The following is an 11,784-nucleotide window of genomic DNA, read 5'->3' as shown; positions in this document are numbered from 1 at the left end:
AATTACCAATGCCTCATTAATCCAAACACTCACAGCAAAAGAACATTAATCTTTAATCCAACATAACAACAAACAAAAGTGTATACATTTATATATATTTTAAATAGAATGATTTGAATTGTGTACAGTTGTAAACGACTTGGATGTAAAAAAACCACAGTAATAACAAACAAATGATTCTCTTTATCCTGTACTTGACGAAAGTCGATTTGATGGACTTTTTGCCTAAAAAGCTAGTTAGGTAGTTCCCTTAGAAAAAAACGTCTTCAATGGTTATTTCTTATATGAGCTTTGATATCTTCCGCCTCTTTTTTTTTATTAGTAGGAGGAAATGTACCATGTATTATAATGACCTAATTCAGTCAATTGTCGCTATCTATTTAGAAATCAATCTACTTTCTTTATCATTGTTAATGGTTTACATTCTCTTGATTTTGTCCTTAATTTGTTGACAGTATCTTTACAATTTACCTGTACGAGGAAAGATCATCCGTTGTCAGTTTTAAGGGTTTCAACGATTACTGAAGAAGGAATCCACGTAATTATACGATGAACGATTTGTACACGTAGTGCGTTTTCATTGTATTCACTTTCAACATGTCCACTAAAAGCAGCACGAAGAGAGTATTTCTAATTACAGTTACCTTGGTGATTTTGGCATTATTTATTGCTGTTATTGTACTAGCTGTCAGGAAACGAGAATGCGGTAAATATTTTTACATTTTTAAGCGTGTCAACATAAACATTGTGTATGTAAAAATGTATCACAAGATAAGTGAACATTTTATACGTTACATGTATCATGTTGCATATTTATATATTTCAGTTAATGCGTTCTTGATTGTCTGTTTGCGAAGATATTCTTTAACAGAAGATATGCCTATTTCAAGGTTATATAATATTATCGATTGATTGCTTTGACATCATGTGTATATATCTTCATTTTTTGGTCTTATGTCCATCCATTCCACATTTTAATTAACCCAAGTTACAAACACTTTGCTCGCTATCGTTATTTTTGGTGGTTATTCCTATACAACGACGGCCTCATTCTTGCAAACTTGTACGGTTATCGAATGACTGAATCGACAAAACTCTAGTTTTACGTTCGTCACGTATTGGTTGACCATTGAGGTAACTGTTTCTCAATTCGTGCTTTAATGCTAAGTAACACATATCTCTTCATAAAATTACATTGTATGCTCCAAAGTCGGCAGATTTTTTATATGTTGTCAAAACATGATATTTTGTACACATAAAAGCTTAAAAAACCATTGAGCGCCACCAACGATCCAAAAAGTTCAGTTACTAAAAGGTGCCGATGTTTGTACAGAATCCCTAATCAAACCAATTTTCTGGATTAGGAATTGTTGCCTAAGTTATCTTTGTGAAAAACTGTCATAACTTACGAAAAATTGGACCAAAACTGATGTTACAACGTGAATTATTTATAATTCAGAGGTCATATTTCGTATTTTGTAGAGTGAAGTTATTTTGTACTACAAATTGTATAACAATTATTTCTACGTAAAGTTTATAGTACTTCGGTCTGATTGAAAAACCCATGATCAAACTCTTAGGGCTAATTTTAACCCTTAGTGAACCTTCTCCTTTGCCAAAGAACATTTACATATAACCAAGATATATACTTTCGTATTCTTTCTATTGAATAGATAATAAAGGCAATGATGTACATGCACCAATAGTTTCTGTCCAAAACAGGTACTATATTCTTGACAATTTTAAGAAAGACGATGGGATAAACATCCGATGGCTTCCGAATGTAAACAGTCGGACTCAAATTGATACTGCCATATCGATAGGTAAGGAAAACAGTAACATGAGTAAGTTGAGTGTATGCTATACATTTGATTAAAATCAGCCAATCATTTAAGAGCCCATTCATAATAAAAAATCATGAATAAAGATAAGTATAATCCAATACCTTGACTTTAGAAGATTTTCAGTACTATTGTATTACACCTTTTGTTAAATATCATTGCAGAAAGTATCTGATATTATATATGATATACAAGTAAAAGTATTAAAAAAAAACAAAGGTTATTGTTTACTTTACGTCCAGTGGCTAATAACTCATGCATATTCAGAGAAAATAGAGATAGTGACACAGACAACACTCAGTGAAAAAATAATAACCTTAAACGAGGAGTAAAACAAAACGTTAACAATATATTAATACAGTAAAAAAAAGCCAAGCATGTGTGCCTAATTGGAAGAATTTGAGAGTCTTCTTTGATTTCTCTCTCTATTTTTCCGGATTTGTATAAACTGACTCCCTGCAGTTTTCAATGTAGATTTTTAAGTTCATATTAATGCAGAATCTTTGACTATAGGTTGCATAACAGTGAAAAGAAATTCACACGCACAATCATTCTAAAGGCAATTATATGATAATCAATCGTGTAAATAATAATTCTACCCAATCTGTAGTCTTGGTGTGTTGATTACATTGCACATTACAAAACAAGGGCCATACTTAGTTCACGTGTAAGGAAGATTTTTTGTATTATTTACATGATTATTTAAGGCTCCCAGGCTTATCATAACCAATAGGAGATATTAAAGGGTGGACAGTTTTTTAACTAAATTTACAATGATGTATTAATAATTTCAGTATCATGAAAGCGAAAATGAAAATATTTTAGGCAAATACAACATGATAGAAGTAATTATACAAACTGCAAGCGGAAATGATCTTGTTATTGGAGGGACTGATGGTATTAAACTCCTTGACACAATTAAACTGTTGAGCGCTGCTGGTATTGGCATTAAGATAAATGTGAAGAATAATATTGAAGCTGAAGCGGTTCTAAGTACTTTAAGAAAAGTACTCTTAGACAAACCAGTCTTGATTTCCATTCCAATCTTGTCTCCAAGTACCAGTTTTGACTTGGACAGGTAAAGATTGTTTTTGGGAACATGGGGAAGTTATGATATTATTTATTGACATATACAAACATAACATGCATATAGAGATAAGGTATATTTTCAATTTGATTTATATATAAACAAAAGAATATAGGTTGGAAAATGGATATCAAGGGGTACTGCTTTTTCAGCTTTGCAGAAAACCTAAAAAAATATAAACGCACATATCGTGAGCAATTGAAGGTTGTAAGAAAACAAAAACTTGAAAGTTGCTATACATTGACATTGTACTTAATGAAATAACGCTATTAATTTCATTAACTTATTTCTTGATATTGGTTTTCAAAACGAGGCAAATAAATACTTTATGTGGAAACTACAGTGGTATCTTATGGCGCCGAATTAACTTCATCAGATACACATCAACAGGAAATAAGACGTATGTTGAACAATTTCATCGTGTCACAATGAATTGGCGTGTTTTGGCAAAACCTTTCTGAATTTTGAGCATCAATGCTTTTCAGCTTCGTACAATATTTGATCTTTTAACTTTTTTGATTTGAACGTCACTGATGAGTCGTTCGCAGATGAAACGCGCGTCTGGCGTACAAAATTATAATCCTGGTTTCCTCTGATGAGTTTTTTTAGGTTTTTTTAATGCACTCGAAGTATGTTTAAATATCAAACTATGTTCTGCGTTTCGGCCTATATTTGATTCATGTATGTACATAGTTTTTTTATTTTTTTCATGCATTTCGAAGAGGCTGTTTGTATGGTTTTCAATGGATCAATGCTTAAATATGTTTCATGGCGTAAACATGTGGGACCGCGACAAACATAGTTTTCACCAGAGACAAAATGACGTAGATACAAGCAACTATATGCCACCATACGGCCTGTAACAATGAGCAAACCCATATCGTTAAGTAAGGTATAAAAGGCCCTAATATGTCTAAATGTAAAACAATTCAAACTTGAACTCCAACGGCTCGATTTATGTACAAAACAATAAACGAAAAACATATATGATAGACAGCAACTTACGATATCAACTGCCGTATAGTTTGGGGGTTAAACAGGTCTGATACAGACAATGTGTTGCATGAAATTAAGTCGCATAATTTTATGATTTGATTCAGAATTTTGTGTCGAGACAGGAAACATTTTGGATTTCAGATCTACACCAAAATCACAATTGTATGAAGAACCATTATAACATCATATTCATTTGTAAGGTTGAATGTTTATTTATACTTACATTCGTTAAAGAAACATTTGTGTTATCAATCAATTTCAATGTGATTTTTTTCTTAATCTTTAAAAAAATATTCAGCCAATCAGATCCATTTATTTTCCATGTTAACAGTCCTAACTAAACATCACTTACAATAATCATGACTTAATTCATTTTTGGATGGCGCGGAACATATATATATATCTGCGTAATAAATTTGAAAAAAACTTGCCATTTCAGGTTTAAGAAAGATTTGTCTGCTTTACAAGTAATGGACAATTACATTGGAATAAATCTTTTTATTTCAAAAACATTTTGTGATCTGTATGGGATAGAATACGGTACTTCCGAATACATTAGTGACCTGATAAAAAACCTTGCTTTTCCTGTAACGAAGGTTACGGTAGAAATGGAAGTTGACACTGTACAATCATCATGGAAGGGTATAAAATGGATTTTAGATACCAACCCAAGTGTGAAACTCATAATTTCTTCAAATTCATTGAGATTCAACGTCACATCATTTGATTTACTTTTGTTGAGGAACGATGCAGACAAAGACAAATTGTTATACAACATTGATGAAGCCATGTTTCAAGATTTTGTAGATGTTTCATCAACTGCCGGAAGTCCTCTACTATATTTTAATATTGCTCCACGTGACGCAAGTGGTATACTTTGGAGCCATAACACAGATACATGGCATTTATTAAATACTGCCACACAAGGTAAAGTTGAAACTGATTGAGTATTCAGTTTATTATAGTTTGCATTAAACAAACAAAAGAAGGAGAAAAAGGGAAATCCAAAATGTCCAAAGAAGTAACTGAGGTGAAGGGGACAGTCTCTCAACCTCTGATTGAAACTGGAATGAATGCAATAGCGATTTTAGTAACATTGTTTATTCACTGAATCAATACTATGTGGACCGAGTCTCATTTACTTGCAGGGGCGATTGTCAAAGAAACAACAAACTGTCAATAATCCGTTATTGGTGGGTCTTTTTTATAGGAAAACTTATGATTTAAATACTCTTTCCTTTTGCTCCTAAAATCTGTAATGCATTTAAAACTCTTAAGCTTGACCAATTACACACCCCTAATTATTATGAACATGCCAATCCCAATAAGGCACCACTTTGGTCTCGTTGGAACTCTTTAGGGAGCTACCATTTGATAGGCTAGGATGAAATTTGTAAGGCAGGACAGGAGTTCTGAGTAAAAAAATTAGGCAGGATGAGCAACTTGGCCAAAAAAAAGGCAGGATGACAATATATGTAAAAAAGTCAGGATAAACTAATAAAAAAAGGCAGGACCGAATAGAGTGAAAAATAAAAAGGCAGGACAGAGATTACAACTAAAAAATTTAAAAAATGCAGGACAAAATTTTTCATTCTATCCCACCGCCCCCCCCCCCATAAAAATCAAATGGTAGCTCCCTTAAATTCCCCCCACAAAGGAAGAGTTCTGCTTGCATGCCAAAAGACTAATAAGGGGATATGGGGTTTCATCAACATCAAATACTTCTGTGATTTTTTAAAAAGTTCATGGAAATTTAAAATTCATTTCATCCAAAAGAAAGATAGGTCTATGCCTGTTGAAACAAGGATCGGGGGTGACGAGGGTTCTATCAATTTTTGATGTGTTTTTGGTCATCTAACGAAAGATTTTCAATTTTTGCATCCTAGAACAGGGCTTTAAAGGTAAAACGAGAAGCATTTCGGATAACTGTGTGTTCCATGACTACTAACGGCAATGAGCTGAAACAACTGCATCTTGGCATCCCGATTTTTGACCTTTTTTTTACAAATTGATTTATCACACGTGTGTTTAAAACGATAGAGCATTATATGCAACAGAAAAGCGTCTATGTAAAAAAAAAATCAAGGAGAAACTAATTTTGGAGCGGCATGCGGACCAAAAATTTGCGTAAGCGGTTATATTTTTTTTTGAAAAGTCAATTTCTCCAAAACAGGAGCTGGAAAATCCAAAGAACTATTAATCAAATTGGTGTGGCCTAAGACTACTTGTTATCTCCATACTCTTTATTAACAAATAAAAACTTGGATAAACTGTTGTAGGTAATGTTATGATGATAGAAGGTGACATCATGTTACTTGGACAAGATACATCTAACAAAACGAACATTCCTATAATGGCTCATGATGTCGGGGATTACAACAATATTACATTCGAACAATGGATCGACGAAATTATCAAGGTATTCTGGTCATTCAGTTTCTTTCATTCAAATTGATTTTCTAGCTACGAGACCTAAAAGATGTCATAGCTACTCAATTATTATGGTGCACTATTCGAAGAAGTTATGTTTCATAATGTTACAGTGAAATTTTGCCTTCGTGTCACAATGCCTCAAAATTGATATTGCCATAGAAGCAATTACCGGACACCTAAATTCTATTTGAATTACAACGAAGCACATTTGAAAAATGCACGATTCTTTTCCTTAACTCGACGTCGAAGATGGAAAAACACAATATTACCGGTTGCGTGAGATTTTTTCAATTGAGTTCAATTATATTCAATGTTTTGCTGTTAGTAAACAGTACAAAAAGTTTTGTGACAGTGAAATAAAGATGCTAAAAACAAACAAAATGATACTAACATGTAAACAACTAGTTGAACATTTACAAGTCACTGTAAAAAAAGTTGTTCTCTAAACCTCATTTTTACATTTGTTTTTTGTTATAGTTATGTCGTGCTCAAAGCAAACAAGTTTCAAAATTTTCATTTGAATGTTTTACTCGGCTGATATACTACTTACGGGAAAAAATCATATCTTGAATACACACTCAGATAAAATACTTTGAGCTTGCTTTCAGCTACAACGAGCACTACCTGTTATCATAGTGTAGTTATTATTATATTCTGTAGTCCAGATGGTTTGGAATAAAGTGCTTGTTCTTGGTTGATTTTTAATGCACATGTCATTTGTATTCTTTTATGAGAGATGTAATAAGATAGGAGTTAACTCATCTCTAGCTAAGGGTTACGATGCGGTCCGCACCTTCATCCTCGGCAAGGACACTCTAAAGACAAAATTTTAGTATACAGCACAGTGCCATCTGGTGGCAGATAGAAGTCACGCCCACTCCGGTTACATCACAATTGACTAATGACAGGACTTGTACTCTATAATTCGGAGGTGTAAACATGGCTGTGTCTAATGTTTACACATTTCGTGACGTAGAAACCGCATACATAATTTGATATTCCAACATTTGCACGAGGAACTACACAAGAACTTTAATAAGTTGATAAAGAAATTTCAAAGTGTTACTAAATATCGTCCTACGTTTTGGGGGTAAAGACGGGTTGCACAATAGCCAATTTACAGTTCCTACATTTACACGTGATCATTAATGGCGATTTTTGATTGGATGCAGCTACTTACAACTGCGACCAATAGAAATTCTTAAATCGTGGATCCCAAATTCTCAATTAATCTGCTAAGGTTAAAGAGTAACGGGTCGGACTGTAACCCCTGGCTAGCGAAGACGGGATTAACTTGTCTGTACCGTCTACATATTCAAAAAGACTGACTTTTTCAGATAATGAGTTATCTAGATCTATTTCATTTCAAGTCGAAGAGGAATTCAAGATTTCAATGTTACTCCGATTTAGATGAATATATCTACTCAACAAGAAGTACTACGAGCAAAACTCACAAAATGATACCTCCGCTCCTATATTTGTTATGAGACCTCCCCCCCCCCCCCCCCTCCCAAAAAAAAGTGTACTATAGTGTGCATATATGACGAATCCAATGTTATCCCAACGTAAACCCTAAAACGTATTCATATATGGAAATGAAAAGAAGGAGGTGCAAAAGTAGGCCTAGATCATGTCAGTAAGGTTTGGTTAAAAATGCACAAACCTCCCCTGTCAAGCGGCACAGGAGCAGCTGCGGATGCCAAAGTGAGACAAAAGGACGAACGAACAAACAAACGAACGAACACATGGACATACTCCCATCACTGTCTAAATGGTATAATAAATAAACAGGAAATACGATGAATTGTAACAAGAATAAACAGTTATTATTAAATTACTATTGTTAACAGAACAATTGCAGATATTTCCGCGTCAAATTCACATATTTTGATAAGAAAATGAGGTTGCAAAATAGTATTTTATTTTTAAAGTCACTACCGTTGTCAAAATTACTACTTTTTCTACACCGACTCCGTTGTTGCACTTTTTCAATTAGTTAAGGGAGATGGTGAGCGACTTCCGGTCACATTTAACAACTTCCGCTATCAACTGAAAGCTTACTTTACACGGATTATATATTTTTCTATGTATTTTGTTTGAAATAAGAGATATTATTTGCTTCTGCCCATTTTCAAAAATGTCACTTCCGATAGGTTTCTACACGCTGATTCAAAAATTTGTTTTTTAAATTGTTTCTATGTATATTAATATTTCTTTAGTTCAAAAAGGCTACTTCTGCTTCAAACAAGGACACGCCCGGTTGATCTTTTTTTAAGGTCATACGACTACTACCCTAATGCAAACGGCCCAATGGCTCTATCATTTACCAGTGTAACGTTCTAGCAAAATTAGGTCAAAATCTAGAACTCCAAATTCACGTTTGACATAAGGAATGATCTGAAATCGATACTCTAGGTCTCTAGTATGAATGTTTACTAAGTTATATTACCATAAAACGTAAAAAAAATTCCAAGGAAGAAAACGTTTTTTAAAGACATTTTACCCTTTCGACCAAATTTTATTAGTTACAACATTTCCAAACTTACAATTTGATACATCTTTTCTCATGGCTTATTCCGGTTTCTGAGGAATAGCGAAAACAATCAGAATGTAGTACATGACTTTGACCTCTGATTCTTTACGGTGGACCAAGGACCTCAAATCAAAATACCCTAGGTCTATATAATTAACGGTTCATGATTTACATTTGCATATCACTTGAGTGAAATACAGAATGGGAAATTTATGTAACTTTCATATTGAATCTCCGCATCGCTTCAGTCAAAATTGACCAGAGGATATTACGAGCAATTTGGAAAAATTAATTTTTCGATTTCTTTTACGAGTGCGAAAGAGTGGTGATAACAAGAAAAAATCTTGTTAGGGGAGATATCTCGAACAAAGAAAAGTGTTCGGTAAAACACGGTTAGATTATAAAGCACAATAACCGTTCGATGTCATTTACCAAATATGTAATCCATATGTTGCGAAACAAAAAAAAAAAACAAAAACAAAAAAAAGCACATAAAAAATAAAAGTGTTGGAAGAAAAAATGATTATAACCAGAACAAATCATATAGGACTTTCCATGAAATAGTTGAAAGACTTAAAAACAGAATGTTGCAGCACGAATAAATAAAGCAGATTGCATTTTATGAATATGTGTGTCAGGTAACTTATCATTTTTGCGTCGATATTGCAGAATATGAAACTCTAATGAGTTATGCTGAAATAAATGAAAACGATAATTACTCATACGTGTTTTCCATAAAAGAAAATATAAAGGAGTACTTTGAAACATATAAAAATATAATATGTACCACAGGAAAGCAATATCGTGCAATGAATATTGAATATATTTTACAGGTCGATAAAGGCATGAAACTCGATCTTAAAACTATTGACGCAGTTAAGCCAACATTACAGATTGTGTCAAAGAAGAGTCCCAGGATCAAAGGTCCGGTATGGGCAAATGCTGATATACTTAAAGGTCCGGATGGCACAGATCCCCGCATTCCTGCAGACGCGTTTTTGGAGGCAATTCGGGAATTTCCGAACGTTGTTCTTTCGCTTGGTTGGACAACTAAAAGGAAGGGAGATAATTACAACTTAAACTATACAATGGAAATGGTACAGGAAATGTATAATATTGTGAAAGATTTAGAACAGCCAATCACATTTCCTGTTAGAGCAGAGCAGCTGATTAACTCTTTAGATTCTTTTGAATGGTTACTTGGGAAGTCCCGAGGTTACACTTTAACGGTTTGGACAGCACACAATGACAATGTAACAAAAGCCGATATGGACTTTGCACGAAGAAAACTTGAAGCATCGCGTATATACTTTGATCTTCCAAGAGAATTAAGACCCACTTTTGTTTGATATTACAAAAAAGAGCGTAAATCTCTCAAATGTACAATAATAGTTGCAAATAGAAAATAATATTTTAAGTTACACGATATCATGATTATTTCCAAGTAAAAATACTATTATTTTTGTTATAAAATAGGATATCTTAAGCTTCTAGTATAGTGTTGTGCAGACAGATTTTTATAATCTTCGTTTGTTTATCTTTTGACCATTGAACAATGTTGAAAACTGACGTCATACAACAACCGTTTCGATATTTTCTGGTGTAACAATGAACCTTTACGTTTGTGATGTCCAGTAATGGCGAACAAGTAGCGATAATGGAAATATGTGGTAAGCACCTTCCATAAAAGGAAATACGAAAATAAAAATCATCAGTCGAAAAAGACGATCCGCACCCTATCCAGAGATATAAAACACATGAGTACAACAGCCCATAGAACACCACTTAAATTAAACACCTACTTAAAACTTGAAGTAAACTCAATTGCTAGACAAAGGTTCTGTTCCTTTAACTGGAAAGATGACTAAATACTGTTGATCTGCAATATAACAACAAATAGAGAAATTAAAAATCAACAGGTGGGATTTACAATAAAAATAATGTGTTTGTAGTTGTTTTGTATTGGTGTCGTGTCAATAAATACTCCCGATGAAGTATAGAAATATACATATGATTAAAAATAATAAGAATATGGCTAGTCTTTTTATGCTTTTCTCCCTTGTAACACTGTAATACCTTGCACCACTATATAATACCTGCCGGCACTGCATAATACCTTGCGCCACTGTAGATATTTTTTTTTTGAAATGAAATAAAATAATTTGTATATTGTTCCTGCAATAGTCTAAACATATAGAACACGCCTGATAAACCATCAAAACTCAACCAAATGGCGAAGCAAGAAAAAAACTTTACTGGCACTTCCTGTTGAGCTTTTCTGGTACAAAATATCAAAAATATAGATAGGGTAGGTCGCCTTTTCATCAATTAATTGTCAATCCGTTAAAATTTTGTTAAACAGGAGAATGTCATGCCATTGACAACTAAATGAGAGCTCGTCTCGTTCATTACTCATAATTTAAAATGACATCCGAATGACTTTTCTCCCGCAGGTAAGTGCGTCCAGCTCAGTGAGTTTTTGACAAAATGACGGGTGAGTTCATCAATACGTAACGTATATATCAGTATATAAATAAAGGCAACAGTAGTATACTGCTATTCGAAATTCATAAATCGATTGAGAAAAAAACAAATCCGGGTTACAAACTAAAACTGAGGGAAACACATCACATATAAGAGGAGAACAACGACACAACAGAAGCACAACACTAAAATGCAACACACACAGAAACGAACTATAATATAACAATGGCCATTTTCCTGACTTGGTACAGGTACATAAGTGTTCTTCATCGTCACTATAACGTTTAAAAACAGTTTTTTTTCCTATTTTTTACGAATATAGTTTCATTAAGCTGAATATGTTATAAAGTATGTCGGGTTGAGATTGTCTGGTATCGGTTGTGATATTCTGGAACAATGTTGAGATCTTC

The 11,784-nt window shown here is 33.5% G+C and overlaps 1 protein-coding gene across 1 annotated transcript; it reads left to right on the top strand.

The window, feature by feature from the left end:
* The first annotated feature begins 398 nt into the window (after positions 1-398).
* On the top strand, positions 399-11,116 carry LOC127736455 (protein FAM151A-like). Its single transcript, XM_052247001.1, has 6 exons — positions 399-706; positions 1,674-1,823; positions 2,667-2,919; positions 4,364-4,851; positions 6,204-6,343; positions 9,724-11,116. Exons 1-6 carry the CDS (start codon positions 598-600, stop codon positions 10,237-10,239), a joined length of 1,656 nt encoding a protein of 551 aa, XP_052102961.1. The 5' UTR covers positions 399-597; the 3' UTR covers positions 10,240-11,116.
* Positions 11,117-11,784: the final 668 nt, after the last annotated feature.

This window comes from Mytilus californianus, unplaced genomic scaffold (assembly GCF_021869535.1).
Source record: "Mytilus californianus isolate M0D057914Y unplaced genomic scaffold, xbMytCali1.0.p SCAF_31, whole genome shotgun sequence".
Lineage (NCBI taxonomy): Eukaryota > Metazoa > Mollusca > Bivalvia > Mytilida > Mytilidae > Mytilus > Mytilus californianus.
The sequence above is the reverse complement of the archived record's forward strand: the minus strand, read 5'-3'. Positions and strand labels throughout refer to the sequence as shown.